At 42.6% G+C, this 18853-nt stretch overlaps 1 protein-coding gene across 5 annotated transcripts in view; it reads right to left on the reverse strand.

The window, feature by feature from the left end:
• Nucleotides 1-18853, reverse strand: part of WAPL (WAPL cohesin release factor) — a 155177-nt gene that overhangs the window by 59746 nt on the left and 76578 nt on the right. For 2 of the 5 annotated variants that reach the window (XM_084289739.1, XM_084289735.1), the window contains exons 4-5: nt 17354-17544; nt 7530-8053 (exon numbers count right to left, since the gene is read on the reverse strand). In XM_084289739.1, the coding sequence (XP_084145865.1) occupies nt 7530-8031 (502 nt within the window). In that variant the 5' untranslated portion in view covers nt 8032-8053; nt 17354-17544. Of the gene's footprint in view, nt 1-7529; nt 8054-10597; nt 10706-10988; nt 11267-17353; nt 17661-18853 lie in introns of those variants that run through there. The other 3 variants (XM_084289736.1, XM_084289737.1, XM_084289738.1) reach the window with 3 other exon arrangements.

Here is an 18853-nt window from a genome sequence, read left to right on the forward strand (position 1 = left end):
TGCGACGTGCCAGACAATTAAAAGAACTACAGATTTTCAATGAACGAGGAAATTCTCAAGTGAACAACAAACACGTTATTACAGGGCTGTAAGAAAAACTTGGGCCAAGCTCTCCAGTGGCTTTCTGAAGGTGAAGTGCTGTTAGCCCAACACCCTTCCCGTGTGGTAGGCTGCACAGGACCAAAACACCCAAAGTACCACACAACTGTTTCTCACCTTGGACCTCTGCTGAGCCACATGAAGCTACTCCTCACAGACTTTTTCCCCACTGGGAGAACATACTAGCAACAGCCGTTCTGAGAGGCTGTCTTATGCTGATGCAAAAATGATAGCTGCTGCCAGTCAGAGTAACACTTGCTTCTAAAACCTGTATATTTCAATGGAATACAGGTTCTCTCACACAGAAAAATATTCATACTTCTCATCACCTGCCTTTATCCCAGGCTTAATTTTCCAATACATAGGAAGTTTGTTTTTAAGTAACAACCTAATTGCTTTTCCTCTCACCTACCACTTCTTCAGCCAGCAATCAGCAGATTTTCTGCTTGGTCACTGGTGTTTCACTGCATCTTCAGTCACTGCACAGCTCATCACCATCTTCATACCAGTCTACATGTACTTACCCGGCCAAACTGCACACAGCGTGGTGCATAGCACGACTGCCTTCCCAGCAAACATTTCTGGGGGAGGAGGGAAACAAAGCTACCATGACTAATTTACTCCTTCACTACTGAAGGCACTTCCTCCTCCATTTAAAATATAAGTAAGAATTAGCCTAGGTTGCTTGTCATCAGCTATACCCTGCCTCTCAATTTCTACCAAATTTAAGCCCTACAAGTTTCCTTAAATGACCCCTTGCACTTCAGTCCTTTCCATTTTCCCAGATAGGTATTCTCATCCAAGTTATATATATTAGTCTTTCAGCTTGTCTTTCACAGGTGGAAAAACTGACATTTCTCCTCCACTCTTCTTCCTAATCTTGCTTTAAAATCTTCTACAACATTCTGTAAACCTCATTTAAAGTCTGTTTTTCTTCCACAAGTATATACCCACAAGAGAAACACGACTGTTTCTTAACCTTATTGCCTTGCATTTCTATCTATCCACACTGATAATAAGTTACAATGTGACTCCCTAGACACTGAATTATTATGTAAAAACCAAAAATACCATGGAGCATGTTATCAATGCTCACACCCAATTTGTTACCAAAGTCCACAGCTCTCTGAGGCATAGGATAAATCACAGTTGTAATAAGCAATGTTAAAATTCCTTCCTTTTTCGTCTAACAATGAAGAATTCAGCAATGAAGAACTCTACAACAGTGCAAGCAAGACTGCTTGGTCAGAAACCTTAAACTAAAACAGCCCTGAAGCGATGAGACACTGTCCAACATTGAATCCAACTGTCAGAAGAGCTGCTATACTCCGTACAGCAGGAGTTTCCAGAGCTGTACCGTGTCTTCACCTCTGACAGGAAGTCCAGTGAACAGCCACAGTCGTCCTCCTTCGTAGCTTGGAGGACATCGCTTGCTGAGAGCAGCAGGAGAAAGCTGATCCAGGAAGCGAACCACTTTGCCCTTGCAGGGAACACCAGACAGTGCCATGGGCAACACAAATAGCTGGCACCAAGTTTTTTCAGAAGGGCTTACCGCATAGAAGTACTACAGCAGCACTAATAACCATTAGAACAAATGCATCCTGGGACTCCTAGGTCAGTCTGGGTTCAGACACCACTCATAAATATGTTGAAACCCTTTACTGAATATAGTAGCAGTTTCCTGTATGAACATACAAACTAACAGTTGGAATTTGAAGACCAATTTCCATACAGTTAATTGTAAGGTAGCAATACTAATACAGATCTCAGCAGTTTGAACATGAAATGGCTGCCTTACCAACTGTTTTCTGCTTTCCTGCATACTTTGGTCAGCTTCAGCAGCATGCCTGTTAACAGGCTTTCTTCTAGAAGCACTGAACAACTGTTCTGAATGCTAACTTATTTCAACTTGTTAAACATGAGAGAAGCTCTTGGCAAGAGACCTGACAGTGAAAAACTTGATCTTTTAAAAAATTAAGTGTATGAATGAAGTCTATAAATAAAGAATGATTTCTAAAGTATAGATTCCAAAAGTGGGGTTAAGAAGCTCACTGTAATTTGGGAAAGCGTAGCTACAGATTTGGAGAAAAAAAAAATCATGTGCTCTGTATGTAGACATTGAGAATACGTTTCCCTCTCCTTAGGAAATCTGGGTTGCAGAAACCACAAGATCGCTTCCCAAACACTGTTTCCTCCAGTATTGCTATTTTAGTAAATCAGTATAAATACTGAAATTTATGAAGAACTTCAGTCCTTTTACACTGAACATCGATGGGGAAGGGGGAAAGGAAGGAATCTTCAAAGTATCTGAGTTATAGAAAAAAAAAATTGAGCACCCTCATCACAGTAGTTTGAACATTGTCTACCATCACAGCAAGGAAACTCGGCGGGCATGGGGAGAAGGGACAACTTCCCCCTTCAAAAAAGGGGAAACATGAAAACTACCAAAGGAAGAAAAGAGTCGAGCAGATAAACTGCAGCTACCTGTACACCCAACTTCACTGCAGCCATCTAGACAAGCTTCACAACACTCAAATTCTACGGGTACATAATTTCTTTCAAACCTTTCCCTTTCCTTGCTATCAGTTTCCTAATGCTTTGATTAAGACCGAGGACAGCTGCTGTTCTTTTTAATCATGGTTGCTACCAGCTGTCTCCTAAGACAGCCAAATGCACAGACCTCATTCAGTTTCCCCCAACTTTTTGCTCCATTTTTGGACAGAAGATGACTTAACTGAAATTCTTCCCTAAGAGGTAAATAAATTGCACTAAACAGCCCTGCAAAGGAAGATAAGGTAAGATTACTCAAGTCTAAGTATTATTTAATATGTCCAAGCCACTGTTAAAACACAAAATAGAAGCTTCAAAAGAATTTAAAGATACAACTCTGGCAAATCTTGCTAGCAAATGTAATTATGAAGTGATACCAAACTCAGAGCTGAGAAGCTGAAACTTTGCTCTGAAGATAGGGCTCCCCCACCCACATCATCAGGCTGCAGAAGCTTTGCAGACACATCCATCAGGGTTCTAGCAAGACAGCCTGCAGGGAACAGACACGGTGACTTGAACCATCTTCCTTTCAGAGCAACCATTTTCTGCAAGTTGCACTACTCCCTTGGTACTCCTTTTGAGCAGCTAAATACAGGCTGGCTCTGAATGCTGGGTTCTGAAGTGGTTAAGCACAGTTGTATCATTCCCTTCTGCACTGCATAAGCCCAAGTTATTAAGCAGGATTGCATTTGTCATTTTGATTTGCTACTGATATGTACATGAGCCCCAAGCAAGAAACAAGGGCATTACAAACCTGCCTAGAAACATAAGAACTACACAGCACACAGCCATTTTTTTCCTTATGGTCCCATAAGTGAAAGAACTTGGGGAACAAAGATTTGAGTACTACTACATAACAAACGACAATATACGGCAGAGCATTTTTCATAAATATTCTAAATGTTGGGCAAGAAACAAAAGTTTCACGAATACTTTATATGCAATCATTTGCCCTTTTATTCTTGAAGAAAAAAGCACAAACTCAAATTGCACTGCCTAGACAGTAACCCCAAACACATATACATATATTTAACACCCCAACACAGCAGAAAGGGATACTACTCCTACACTGCTCTTTATTCTGAAAAGACGTTTTAAACCATCTTGTTTTCTGTTTCTCCACACCAAATAAAATATATTTTTAAGAACTCATAGGCTTTAAAATACAGAAGACTTAAAGCAATCCATGCCCATTTAAAACACCCAGAATTATTTTAACTTAGAATTAATCTAAGCAGTATTATCACACAGCCAAGGAACAGGAACAAGGTGCACACAGATAAGACACACCCAAGCACTCAAAACATCACTCAACGTGAATGCCCCTTCTACAGAAGTACATCAACACCGTGGAACAGAGCCTCCAGAAGCCTGAGTTAAAGAAGGACACCACAAAGGCTGGCAGCAAACTCACCACATACGAATGGCAGAAGTGCATAAGCAGCATTTCCCTAAGCTGAAGTGGCTGGAGCAGGGAAATGAAAGTTATCCATTTTGAAACATATTCATACCCTAATGCAGTTACAAAATGCCATACCATTTCTTAAATTGCATCACGCTTTGACTTGACATTTCATCTGAAAAAATGTACAACATTGATTTTGACAGACAAGCTACCATATTCTAATAGAAGAGTTATTAGAGAATTTTTTGAAACTCGCACCTCACAATTTGCTCTGCAGGGCTTTAAGCGTTTTTATATTAAAACTTGTGTGAACATGAATCTAGTGTCAATTACTGTTTTTAGTTTGTGCCTCACAGTATAAGTCTAACATTAAAAAAAAAGTCACCAGGGTATTTCAGAAATCCAAATAAGTATGGAATAAGTATGGATCTGTAGGCTTTCATCTTATTCCACTGCAAGTCTCTCATAAAAGGTTTACCTGACTACTAAATTGTTGCATTTTTGCTCAATATGAATTACCAGCTTGATAATTTTCAAATGACTCAACTTACTTGCTAGCTACCAAGTTCTACCTTAACAAAGGTGACCTAGCAGCAACTATTAATGCAGAACACTCTTCTGCTATTTCTAAGTTACCTAAACTCCTACTCTCTGTAAATTACCTGTTACATGCAGGATTACTCATGAACATTCTTCAGCCAGCATTAGGTCTCGATCAAGCAACATAAGGGTAAGATTATGAGAAGCTTTCCACATTAAGAGCTTCTCAAAGCCTTTAAAATGAGATTGTTACAAGTACTAGCTGAAGGCTATTAAAAAAACAGTAAGGCACACCATTTTAAATAAACGACACAGATCCCCAACTGCATTACAACAAGGTTGCACAACCATTAAAACAATCAAAAAAATGGGGACTGCTTTTTAATACCAAACAGTAGTTAAAATTAACGCATGTTGCATCACCGCCATTTTAATAACCAAAGAAATGAGCATTGAGGCAGGGAGCCTTATCTGGTGCAAAGTCAGATCAAACCGTAGTTCTCAGCTTGCCCACAGCCACGTAGTCTCAGTTTTCACCTTATTCTGGGGTAAGGATTAAGATCCAGTGACGGCACGTGCTATCAGGGAGCCCTGACACCTTGTCTATTCAGTATCACCACAAGGACTTGTAAATTGTACTTACAACAAGTTCACAAGCACAACACGAACATCAGTATGGACTTAGCCTAGTTTCCTGTACTAGACATACTCTGCTGTATGTGGGTTAAGGTTGAGCTCACATTGCAGTCTCTCTCACTCTGGAAATATTAATACTGTTCTACCTGCTTGCCTTTTTTTCCCCTCCTTCCCTCTCTTCAGCTATGGCAGAACTTGCTCCCACAAGAATCTGTAAGCCCTTCAAACAAGTCTGATTGAACCCAGCAGAGTTCAAGAGTCACCAGGAAGGAGGGAACCAGGGAAGGGAAAACATGGAAGCAGTGCAAGTACATGAGCTGTATGTTAGGAGACCACACACCAAGAAACAACCTTTTGATTGTTACTCCGTTTTTCTCCCCCAAGTTCCCTCTTGCCTCATCACAAATCAAGCTAACTACATCTCTGCAGGTCTGAAAGACAGCCCGGTATCATCAAACTTTACTCACTAGTCAATGTAACAAGGAAGCCTTTGAAGAAGCTACATCCATGGTGGCTGACTACACCACTCTCTCAAATTGATCAATGCTCTCAGTGACATTTTCAGGGACCATTTTTATTTATTTTGGTTAAGTCCACACACAAGTATAATATCTGCTTAAACCATCCAAGTTTCATTTACACTTCCTGTCCAAAATAAACACTATTGCCAGTCCTGGTCTCCTTACACTTATTTAATAGGATGTTACGCAAAGATTCACCATCAGTTGAATTTGATTTCTGAAGCAGGGAGTTATGAGATGGGTTTATGTCTTCATATGATGGGGTGTAAACTGTCTGTAAGAATACATTCTGAAACAACAGCATTGTCAGGCCAAGATCCACCCTGTCCTTCACTTACTGGCTGGTTTGCAGCCAGTGCCAGATACTTCAGCAAAGCACATGAGGCAAGCATTTGTTCCTTCAGTGAGCTGTCGAGGTAACCTCCCCCTTGGCATCCAGACCACCGCCACCAATGGCCTCATCCACTGAGACTCATCAGTTTCTTTTCAGAGCCGTATATACTCATGGCATACGTGGCACTGTCTAACAAGGAGTCCTGGAATTTACACAGGCAAATTACAAAAAGGTTTTCTGTTTTAAATATTCTGTGTTGTTATTTTCCACGCTACCAGAACAACGAAGCACCAATAAAACTGCAAAGGTCTGTTCCTCCCAGCCTTTTATGCAACACAAATTTTCTCCCCACAGCTCATATATTTTCCTACCTGAAAAATACTGCTCTAACAAGGCTCTTCTACGTGGAAGCCATTTCATTCTAAAACCTGCTCTGCTACGTTCTCTCATTAACAATCAGGAAAACTCATTACTATTTCATTCCTTGTAAATACTGGGGGATGAATCTCTCCAATCTCTTAAGAAAACTTAATTCAAACTTAGCAAAGCATAAAGTGTATTTCCAGACTGAAGGTGTTCCATGCTTACAGATAAATAAACTGCAGAAAACCATATGAAAAACATGAAGATTTTAGCAGCAAAAATAAGAGTAAAATTGAAAGAACACTACATATCCCACCAATCCTTTTGTCAATCTAAAACCCCATCAACATTCCACACTTTTTCTTGAGTAAGATTATTTCACAAATTACCAAGCTATGCGTTTCTTGCGCTATTCAGCATGGTTCCTGTCTGTTGCAAAAAAGACCATTCAAAGTTCTGATCCCAGGGATAAGTTAACCGCATCTGAGAATTCAAAGTTACATAACTTCTTCTCATTAAAGTTGATTATGATAATCCAGAGCAAGTCAGTAGGTGTCAGCTTCAGCAAGGTTCATCTAATGTGATCTTCTGCCCAATTTTAGAAGCTACGGTTTAATCAGCCCATTATATGAAAACTTCTAATGAGATATGACAGGTGATCTTATCTAAGAATGACTTGAACAAGATTACAGCAGCATTCAGCACCATGGGGTCTGCAAATTCCCTTCCTAAAGTATGAAGATCTCTTACAAACTGTTTGGGTCTGAAAAGAGCTCCTTAAAGTTTAACAGAATTCTGTTTGATAGATCTGAAGCTTTTTACATACACATTGATAAAAATGTGCTAATTAAAAAAAATACAGACCTCTAGGCAGCTGAAGTTCAGAAGACTACTTTTTCCATACAAATCACTGAACAGGCAGATCACAAGCTATACCTGCACAGAAGTACCCATGTACCTGCACTAAATTAGAGCCTGCTACAGTTTGATTAGAACAGTTAACCAACCCCAGAAAGCACCAAGTCTAAATATAGAATAGCAAAAAACAAATAAAACTGAGTGGACAGTTGAGTAAACGTACCTGCAGCTACAAGTTTAGCACTGCTGCCTTTGCTTTCTCCATCTTCCACATTTTTGCTTGCGCTCTTTTCTTTTAAGAGAGGAACAGTATTGCCAAAAGGTATCTGCTTGCTGGATGCAATGTTTTCTCCGCTGTCTGGCTGATTAATTCTGCTGTTAGCTTCAAGGAGAGAAGCAAAGTCCTCAGACTGAGCAGCTTCACTGGGGTCCAGCTGAGAGGAGCTTTTAGCCTGTGACAAATTCTTCGAAGACACAGGAAGAGATTCTTCATCACTGTCAAATCCAAACGGATCCTCTGTTACCTCGTCTTCAACTTTGGGTTTTTTAGGAACTTCAGAAATATCTGGTTTGACACTGGGCCTCTTCTGTCCTAACTTGGCCATGAAGGTGGTTTCTCCCCATTTTGTGCTAAGGGTGGTCCGTTTGTTGGAAAACACTTCGTCAAACTTTGAACTGCCGTTTCCCCCTTTCCGGCTATAGGTCTTTCCAAATCGGGATGTCATTTTGGCTCCTGTTTCATATTCTCTGTTGGAAAAGAAAGAGAGAAGCAAATTTACAAACTTTTCAGTACAACCGATTGCACCTCTGCGGTTTATTGGGTCTACAAGCACAAGCAAAAGTCACGTTTTGCATAAGCAATAGACAGACACATCATCTGCTCCTTTATAGACACTAACTCATCTACCTGTGAATGTCACTACATCTAAGGTTTCTGCAATCAGCAGCTCATCTACCAACGTAACGCAAAGTTTAGTTCCTTGCACACTTACGAAACAAGACATAGCACAACAAGGCTACAAATCTGCTACAAATATATTACTTTTGGTATTGCTTTGATCTGTTTGTATTTTGAAGTATAGAAGGTACTCCTCTCACAAAGCATCAGCAGAAAACTAAACAGTATTTTCACCCCATCCAAAGGTGCAGCTGTCTGCTTGAGTCCAATACTACTGTATGGTTTTAGATTTTCAGTAGAAAAACGTAAGGATTTTCGAAGTATTTCAGTTGCTACAGACACTTTACATACTAATTCATCACGAATAATGACAACTCCATGTTCTTCTCTGCACACCGTCAGACCTACTTAGCAAGCACGTTTATCTGCGCAGTCACGGTAAAGACTGGTACACAGGACGCCTCCACCAGCACGTGATTCGATCAAGGGACAGGAGCGAGGAGACACTTCTCAGTCCCTGGCTAGGAACATGGAGGACATGTTACGCAGACAAGCACAAACCCTGACTGTCCACTGGCTGTTACAACTGCAGCCTGATTCACGGCTTGCTCTGCCAGAAGAATCAAGTTTAAATATAAACAAATTAAACTGGAACACACTTAAACCGCTCCTTGCACCCCTTCTATTCCTACTTTTGTTTGATTCCAGAAGGATGACAGACCAGGTTGTTGGTTTGCCCCCCAGAAAAACAAATAGTCCAACTATAGGACAAATGACAACATAAAAACAAGTGTAACTCTTTCATACACCAGCGTGTCTCCTTCTTTGTTTTGGCCCAAATAGGAAATTGTATTTCTTTATAGTCTGTCTGAATCTAATCAAGTCCATCTTCCTGTCTTAAGCTGCTCTCCATAGTGGAGAAAAGCCTGCTAAGGGATAGAAGGGGAGCATTTCAGAGAAATCCAACTTTTTAAGGGTCAACTGCCCTCATTTACAGGAAAGTATATCAAAAACAGGGCTTACAACCATCACTATTAAAGTTCCTATAGGAACTATTTGTGAGACAATACTCTTTATTATTATTCCACTTAATAAATGATATATCATCTTTCTGCCCATTTTAATCTTGACATGCACAGTTTATCAACCTGGAGCACTAGCATAGCTTCTGCCAAAAGAGCCAGACTTTTCCAGAAATGTCGTTCCAGCACTTTGTTCTAGCAAGATGGCCCCACTCACAGTAGCCTCACTTTATCAGACCAGGCCAACTTTCACTTATACCAACGGAGCAGTTTCTAGGCCCAGCTTTAAGCCCTGGTGAATTCAGAGTATCAGATGTGAGCTCTGGAAGTTTACCAGCCGGGTGGTGCTGCGATGCCAAAGATAAAGGAACAACCACTTGGGGAAACGCTCCTCTCCCCAGCAGTTTAGCAGCTGGGCGGTAAAGGCACATAGTTCCCTACTGACCAGAATTCTGCCGAGAAATGCTGCTCCCTAGACTGCTTCTGATCGCTGCTGAGAATTAAACAGACCATCAGTGCTGTTACTTTTCAACCCCATCTCTGATTCTTTCTCTCACAGTGCTGTGAGCCTCCTGTGTGCTGCTCCAAGCACGACACTGCCAAACCAGTACTTTCTGCTCCCCTGCTCATCTCCTATCTTTCATCCAAGAGCAAAACTATGATCTTCCCCCAAGCCAGAGTAACTAGCTCTACTTTAAGCCATTTGAAAATACTTAGAGCTGCAATGCCTGAACATTTTATACAGGAAAGGCCAGTTTTACAATGACTGAAACTAAATTGAAATATTTATTAACATCTGAAGTTCTATGTAACTCTTGTGAGAAAAAGACTCGCAACAAGTGAATTTTCCCCTCCTAAAGCCTGACTCAAATATTTCCAACACTTTACGTTTTTAGCACCTGCGAAAATAATGACATATTTAAAGAGAATTGGTTTGCAGCTTTAAAGAGGAGGTGTTTGCTGTCGAGAGGACTTCATTTTCAGAAAGCAGAGCTCCAAAATATAGATTAACCTATTTAGAGAATTAAAAATCAAGATCGTTTCGTAATGAGATCTGAATCCAACGATCAATGCTCTGATATACGTACTATAGGATGTAAACAGGCTGAGTATGGAGGGGCGGTAAGTACCGCACTGTACGACCGCACAGTTTAGGCTAGAATTGAAGAGAAGGAAGTACAGCTGCGCTTCCTGACCTCGGAGCACGCACGGGGCTGGATCTTTACTCTCTACTTACAATTCCGCCCCGCTTTTTGCTTAGAGTGAAACAAAAACCTGGACCAGCCTCACCCTGCCCCCGCCGCCTGCCCCCTCTCCCCTCACAAGGCGCTGCGCTCCCCAGAGCGAGGCCGAGGCCGGGAAATAACCCACCCGCCAGGCTGAGGGGGGGAACTCGGCGGGGCGGGCAGCGCCTGGGGCGGCCCTGGTGGCGGCTGCCGCCCCCCGCCGCCTTACATAAGCGAGGGCCGGAGCGCGGCCGAGGCCCGGCGGTGACAGTTCCTCCTCCGCCGCCCTCCCCCGCGGGGCCGCGGGCGGAACCGGGCCAGGCCGTGCCCGCCCGCCGCCGCCTGATGTCATTTCCCTTCCGGCCGCCCCCTCCCCCCGGACGGGACGCAGGGCAGCCCCGCACCGCACCGCGCGGACCCAGCCCCCCCTCCCCTCCGCCTCTCGTCCCCCGCGGCCTGCACGCAGCGGCCGGGCCCCGCCGCGCTCCCCGCCCCCCGCGCCTGGCTCCCGGTGCCGGTCGCGGTCCCGGCCCCACCTGGGTGCGGGCGGTGGCAGCGGGGCCGGGCCCGCTCCTTGCGGGCCGGGGCCGAGGCTGTGGGCGCCGCTGGCTGCCGCCGCCTGGCCGAGGCGCTGCCCGTCGGTGGCGCGGCCGTTAGAGCCGTTAGGGCCGTCAGGGCCCACGGCGCCGCCTCCTCCGGCGCCGCTTCCTCCGCGCCGGGCTTAGCGCCGCGCGGGGGCCGGGGCCCGGGACCATCGCGCCGCCATTTGCCCCGCTCCTTCCGCCACTGCGCGGCCCACGCCCGGCCGCACCCGCAGCCAATCGCACCCCGCCTTGCTCAACGCAGCGCGACGCCGCCGCGCCTGCGCCCCGCCGGCACCGCCCCCCGCGGTGCACGCTGGGGGTTGTAGTTCGCGGGGGCTGAGGCCTGAGGGGTGGCCTAGGCCCGGCCCGCCCGCAACCCCCCGCGGGAGGCGGCCAGGCCGGGGGCTGGGGCCGGCCTGCCCCGTGCTGCCGCTGCCCACGCCCCCACCCCCGTCCAGGGGCTTCGTGCGCACCTCTTAGCCTCTAGGGGGGGCTCGTGTAGAGTGAAAAAACACCCCAAAAGCGAAAAATAAATTTTAAAAGTCCCCGTCTGGGCAGCGGCAGTGGTTTCACAGCACTGCTGCTTACACCAGCCCGCGGAAAAACGGTTTTAAAATACGTGTGCCAACCACAATTTGTTTATTTTTAAGCAGTAACAAAAATAAGAGGCCTATTTTGTTGCACACACGAGGTTAGGGTTGTCTCCATACTTCTGGTTAAGAAACCTGGCTTTTTCCTTAATCTTTATCCAGTGCAAATTAATGGCTTTCCATAAAGAGACGTATGATTAATGTTTTGTGTCATGATCCCTCAAGTAAACCAACTGCTTGCCTTTACCTGCCACCTATTGATACACTACAAACTTGTAGGTATAACTTCTGAGGAACAAACACACTGAACGTGCTCTTGTAAAAACACCGCAGTTGGTGCTCAAGAAAGCGAAGATAAAACCAACTGGGTCTTGTGAGAAATACAAGGCGATTTGAAATATCATAGAAGTGCCTGTTATGTTTCAAAGAAGGTTTACAGGTTTATTTATACCTTAAACACCTGACTCAGTTATGGAAGAGCCATTGAAAAGTGATTACAATTTTTAAAGTACATAATTTGAATATAAAAGGTGAGAAGATTTTTTTTCCTGTGAGTATTCTTGTATCAGAGCTACTAATTAGCTTGTTTAAACTTCAAGAGTAAAACAGTATGCAAAACTCAAACTGGTTTAGCTATCCATGGCATGAGTTAAAGTCTTATTTGGTGACTGATCTGTTAGACAAAGAGGGAAGCACAGCACTGTGAGAGCCCAGAATACCTCAAGGCTCTCTGGAGTTCTTTACAACATTAAAAGTATTATCCCAAAAATCAGGAGTGAAGAATATGGAATTAAAACCAATAAACTATTTGGAAATAGTTTCTAAATCTATTTGGATATAAAGTTATGTTAAGTTATCTCCGCACAGAGTAGTCTAACACATTGCAGATTCGTGGTCATGGTGGCATTCCACATGACTAGCAGATGATGCTCACCTAATTTATGTGCTAACTCTCCTATCTTAGGTATCAGTAGAAGCCTGTAAGTCCAGTAAGACCTTTTACTTAAATGATCATGGGAACCAAACATTGTTATGATAAAAAGCAGCTGGAATGAGGGACAATTTTCCTACACCTGCTTTCCTTTAGATATGTTTGAAAATTTTACTCCCAGTAACTCAGTACTTTTGGCAATTAGCATGTTAAACATTGCTATTTCCATTTTATCTGGCTTACCTCAAATATGCAGACAACAAGACAGAGCAAATAAAAGCCAAACCCCATCTACTTTTGGCAATAGGTAAGTTCAGTTCTCATAAAGGGTGGAATTCAACAGGCATCTTGTTCCTTGTGTGGAATTCTATTATTGATAGTTGCCATCTCCCTTCATCAAAAAAAAAAACCTACCACAAACTTCACAAGAAACAAACCACACAAAACACTTCAGTTTGGCATTTGCCTCCATGAAGAAAGCAGTGGGAGGTAAGCAGCCATCTGATTACATCTCCAGCTTTTCCCATCTTAAAAACTTACTCTGGAAAGCCAGAGTGTGTCATACAGCTTTACTATTGCATTCTCTAACTCCCCCCCTCAAAAGAAACTAACCTTTTTACTACATATAATGAAGTCAGAAAGCACTGAAAGGCATCAAAGCTGGAGATGAGAGAGAGAAGTGAAACAGAAGGAGGAATGCATAAGAAGGACAGAACGGTTATTTGGATACATCTCATCTTAATACACCCTATGGCCCTCCCAGTTCTCTTTTTGAGGTTCTGTGCTGAGATCTCAGGGCAGGGGATGGGAAGTTACAAGCCAGATTTTTCAAAAGAAGCTGTAGCCTAGTGCAGAGCCTTTCACATAATTCAGTCTTACAGCAGACATTAAAACATTTTAAACTGTTTCAGATTGGATTTTCTTCCAAAAGAAAATGGAGGAAACACCGCAGGTAAATGGAAGGTTTCCCATGCAGCAGATACTCTGGGGGAAGATAAGGACAGCGGTGTCCTTCCAGAAACTGTCAGCAAGGCTTCGCACTGTTGCCTTATAGTCAAAGTGAGCATCCGACAGCTTAATATGAGGCTACAAGCAGACTTTCAGAGGGGCGTGGCAGTAAGTATCCTTTATAGCAAGTATACAAATTCACAGCATAATGCATCCTTGCTTCGCTCCCTTTCCCACCAAGGGAGAATAAATTCAGTAACCCACTGCCCCGCTTCCCTCATAAGCATTACCCAACACGTAACTCACAGGCAGGCTCTCCCCATTTTCCTAACATCCAGAACTTTTCCCCCAGAACTACAAAACCCAGTGGCACCTCAGTCCACTCAGCATCTTCTTCTCCTCCTCCTCCTCTTCCCCCTTCTTCTGTGTCTCACCTAGTCACTGTTTGCCTCCCATGTTCTCACCAGCTTCCTACTGTAATTCCTTCCTTGCCTCTTCTGCAGGTGGGAAGGGATGGGGAAGAAGAGGATGTCTTGCTGTTCCTGCTGCACTCACAGCTGCTGCAGGGCTTTCATGTCTCAATTAGTGCCACTTAATGTTAAATGTTTCAATGTGTTTTGCTTTTTCTTGGTGAAATGTCTGTCTCCTCCTGTTCCTGTCCTTCAAGTGTCACCCCACACACCTGGGTGAGAGCACTCAGGGCTTTGCCATTTCACTCCACTGGGGCTAGAATTTCCCTCTTCCTATTTGCATAGCAAAGAAGGGAGGATAAAGAGACACATTAAGTAACTAATTACCATGCTTTAGTCAACCTCTCTGAAGCAGCTTTGAAAATAGTTATTTATACATTAGTATCACTGCTAACGCTTGCTGGAGGAAGTTCAGCAAAACCACCAGAGGCAGCATGGGTGAAAACAGCTGTGCCAAGAGCTGCAGCGCTCAGATCAGACAGAGCTCAGAGGGCTGGGGAGGGGAGAAGGGGAGACCTGAAGCCCCCTTTGCATCCCAGGGTGATTTCTGCCAAGAACAGCTTTTCTTAGCATGGTGTTCCTGATGGGCAGCATGTTACCTCTCTGACACTGATCCCTGAGAAGACTGAAAGGCATTCAAGTAGGGGATCTTGATGCAGTCTGGGATCATGTTTTTCTGTATTTATCCTGCAGCTTTCTCATCATACAAGATGGCCAAGACAAGGCATTAAGCTTCGTAACTGAAAGGTTAAAGGAAGCACTACTGAGCAAAACAAAGGAATGCTTTATGGGAGTGCAGCAAGGAGCTAGTTTTGGGGGGGGGATAAAAGGAGTTCTCTGGATCCTGGCACTAACGAATCAGACCCAGGCTGCTAGCAGAAAAAAAAAGTTGTGCTACTCCACCTTCTCTCCAGCCTGCACACCCATCTTTTGCAATCATGTGAGAGGCGGCATCATCTCTACAACATAAAAGCCTCTGGAAATACTAGTTTTACTCGACGAACCAACAGTCATTCACCTACGGCTAAATTCTCAGTGTTTGTTCTGAGCAATTTTTTTTCCCTAGGTGATCAGCCTGCAAGTCTACTGGAAAAACCTGTGGTGAAGTACTAGTGGGAAAAGCACAAAGTAGCTTTCACCTTGTTATAATAGCCAAGGTCAACTTTCTTCTGCTGTGCAGTTTATCTCAGCAAGCTCTGCTGAGAGTAACTGCCTGTGCCTTTTTCCATGAAGACTTAGCAATATAACAGCATGTTCCAGGTTAAAAAAGAAAAGCACACTCATTTAAAGTTAGGCTGCATTGTCACTGCAAGAGAGGCAGGAAAGCTTAGGTTCTTTGGTCAGATAGAGTTTACATTGCTCTGTTACAAAACTAAGTGGGACTGACTCTCAAATGCCTGCGATCTTTTGCAACCTTACAAGAGGAGCAGATAAAATTCCTCCCTGAAGTTTTCTAAGAATTCTTCTTTTAAGAACTTGTTTCTCATTGTTGTTGAATTTATCTCTGTCTTCAAGCTGGCAGTCCTTAATGAAAGCTATAAAAATGTACCAACATAGCACTTCGTGGGGAGAGAAAGACACGGCAATGCAAAAAGCAATTGGTGTTTTAAATCTTCTTTCTTACAAAGAGTTTGATTGAACTGACTGCCCTGCTCTGTTCCTAGGGTAGCAGCCATTACCTTTGCTAATTTCATTAATGTGCTTCCTTCACCTGCTTGTACATGACCTCCACTTATACATTTACATTCCTTTCTCCTCCCTATTAGGTTTCTGTGTGGCTTTTCAAACACAGATGCTATAATCACTCTGTCCCTTTTGAGTTGATTCATAAGATTTTAGTTTTCACCTTTGTATTTCGCAAATACTTGTTTCTGTTCTTCAAAAAGAGTAGAACTCAGCCAGAAACCAAGTGCTTCTATAGCAGTCACAAAACATTAAGCCATAGCAATGTCAGGTCAAACAACTAAGTAGTTGCACTGAGACCTGTACGTGTGGTGTGGCCTTCGGAAGTTGTGGATGATGATACAAAGAACAAACAACAACTGGAAAAGCAAATCGACAAACTACTGAAACCTTGCAGGACTAAGGAGAACTGATGAATGCATCCCCGAAACTCATGGCAGAGGTAATTACCTAGCAAATTAAACTGATGAAATGAAAATTAAAAAATAACTACATGCAGACTTCCTCCTGAAGGAGGAGGCAACAAAAATATCAGTTAGTGGCTACTGTTGTTTCCTGCCACAGTACAGCTCTGAACCAACTACTTTCCCCTTTATTCCAATTACAGAGCAGTACCATAAAGAGCTGCAATGTCTTCTGCCTGTTGCACAAGAACTTTGTACACCCAACACCACACATGGTGCCTGTTCTGCAATCCTTTCTGCATTTGACAAGGTTCACTACATACACCGTTACCATGCTTTGTGAAATGGTCAGAGACCACGTACAGAAGTGCCTGCTAACAAGTGATAAAGTATTTCAGAATTGTATTTAAATTTAGCACAAGGCTAAAAAAGAACCTGCATTTCAATTGGTTCTTTAGACATACCAAAACTCATTACTGGATTTTGCTACATTTCAAGACAGCAGAACAGGCCCTGTGTGTTCACTGTCCACAAGCACATTATTACCCTAATAATACTGGCCTGTAACAGCCTCCTTATACTATAGTTTTCCACTGGATGTGTGATCTTGAGTTTGAGATGAATGTTTACTGTGTATCACCTCGTTCCTTGGTAAATATTTGAAAGACTGGAGAAACACATTTATGCAAGAGTTTAGGCTTAAGCTATGACTGCTACAAATAACTCATAATGGCTCCCTGCTGGTTTTCATGAAGAATGCTTTTACCATATCTTTGTAATAACTGAGAGAAAACAAAACCTAAATTCCCTTTCTTTTCATCTTCTGATGTGTTATCTCAAACAGCTAGAACATTTGGTAACCACAGGTGTCTACCTGATGATTTTTTGAGCTTTACAGATAGCAAATACATGAGTACCTGAAAGTACATTTTAACCCAAATACCATTGCTGATCACCTACCCAGCAGAGGCATGGCAAAAAAGGACAAGAGCTCATTAAAACAAGAAATATCATTTCACAGTCTACTTCAGCTCACTCCTAAGCAGGCTTGATCAGTGCTGTGCTCCATGTCTCCTAATGGAAGTTATAAGATGCAATATCTAAATCTTCAAAGAAATATCCCACTAATGAAGTACTAGTGCACAAAGCTATTGAGAGGTGGTTATACAGATAACCTCTGAGGTTTCCTTTTATTTGTATTCTTTGGAAGTAATTTACCTTTAAGACTGGAGAAAAATAGACATCAGTAAGAGCATACTGCTTATTTCCAGAGGTAGGTACCTACACATACCAGAAGTGGAGCTTCCACTAGATTTCCTCCCTAAATGCTTTATCTCAGACTTGCAGAAAGCTGCTCCATGGCTGACAGTGCAGATCTTTCCTGTCCCATTGAGTTCCCAGGCTTTGTAATTTTCAGTGTAGGTGCCAAAGAAATTGAAGATCCAAGTCTTCTGGCTTGATTTTCCATCATCTTCTTCCCCCCTGCCAATGGAATATTGAGTAAAGGCTGAGTAATCATACAGACATTGCTTACTGGCTTCACCTTTGCACTGAATAATCACTTTAGTCATTTTCAGTTTGGATCAAATTCAGGCATGCTGCAGAGGAAAAAAAAAAAAAAATCAAAATTCTTTCCCAATCCATTGAATTATCCATTAACAGTTACCAGTCGCTGAGAGTGGAAAAAAAACACATATTTGAAAGGGCATTGATTCTATTTCTTCACTGTTATTGGTTATAAGTCAACATGTACAAATACTAAACGTTTATGAAATGAAGGCCCGATCAAGTAGAAAAGACGTTTTTAAAGTAACAGTTCTCTGCTGGACTCCAGTGACACCTACTGGTAAATAAAGCAGTTACCAAACATTTACTGAATGCTGAAGCATTACTTTATGCACCTGCCCTCAGGATCACTAAATATATTCATTTTGACAGCTCAGGCTGAGAATCATGTTACAATTCAGAGTTAGAGTTGAAGGAAAGATTTTTGCTTATTTTTGAAAACTGGATTTTGACGCCATCTAATTGTAAACTTATTGGAACTGCATTTTTATCACTAAGGATATTGTCAAATCGTATCTTATTATTGACAGTAGTACAGTAGAATAGTCCAGTGGATTTTTGGCTCGGAGTACACTGACGTGTTTCCAAATATTTCTTTAACCATTTCATCAACTACAGTCGAGAAACTAAACTTAATACATCTTCACTTGCTCCCAACTGAATGCGTTTTTGCATGGAGTCCAATAATTAAAATTGCATCACCATTATCACAACCAGCTGAGATTGTGTTTTTGCTTCTAAGAAATCCTTCCTATTTGTAGTGCTGAACTGGTTTGTCACAGCTGTATTAGTCTTGTAGGTCATGCAGGTATTTCTCAACATTTCTGCCACTGCTTGTAAAAGAATAAACACCAACAAATTCACTAAGAGATAGTGGGGAGTCATTTTTCTGGCTTCTGTTAAGTAGTTTGTGCATTCTTTTTCTGTTAGGTGATAGAAAACTGACCTTTCTCACCCTGTTAAGGAGATTTCATGATGAGTCCTATAAAGCTCCTGGAACACTATTTCAATAGCAAGACAATAGGAAGATTAGCCTACCTCTCCTGTCTCCAGAATCACAATTCAAAGAAGCTATTTCCAGTAGCCTTTCAGCAAGGACTGGAACGGACTTTTTATAGTGGAAATACAGCTGTCACATTTCTACATACCCTTCTGATCAGGTAATGCAACCAAGCTAACTGATTTCCATTTCAGATATTTGAGATATTTTGTTTAGGAAAGGAGA

The sequence above is a fragment of the Netta rufina genome, assembly GCF_964035555.1.
Source record: "Netta rufina genome assembly, chromosome: 7".
Lineage (NCBI taxonomy): Eukaryota > Metazoa > Chordata > Aves > Anseriformes > Anatidae > Netta > Netta rufina.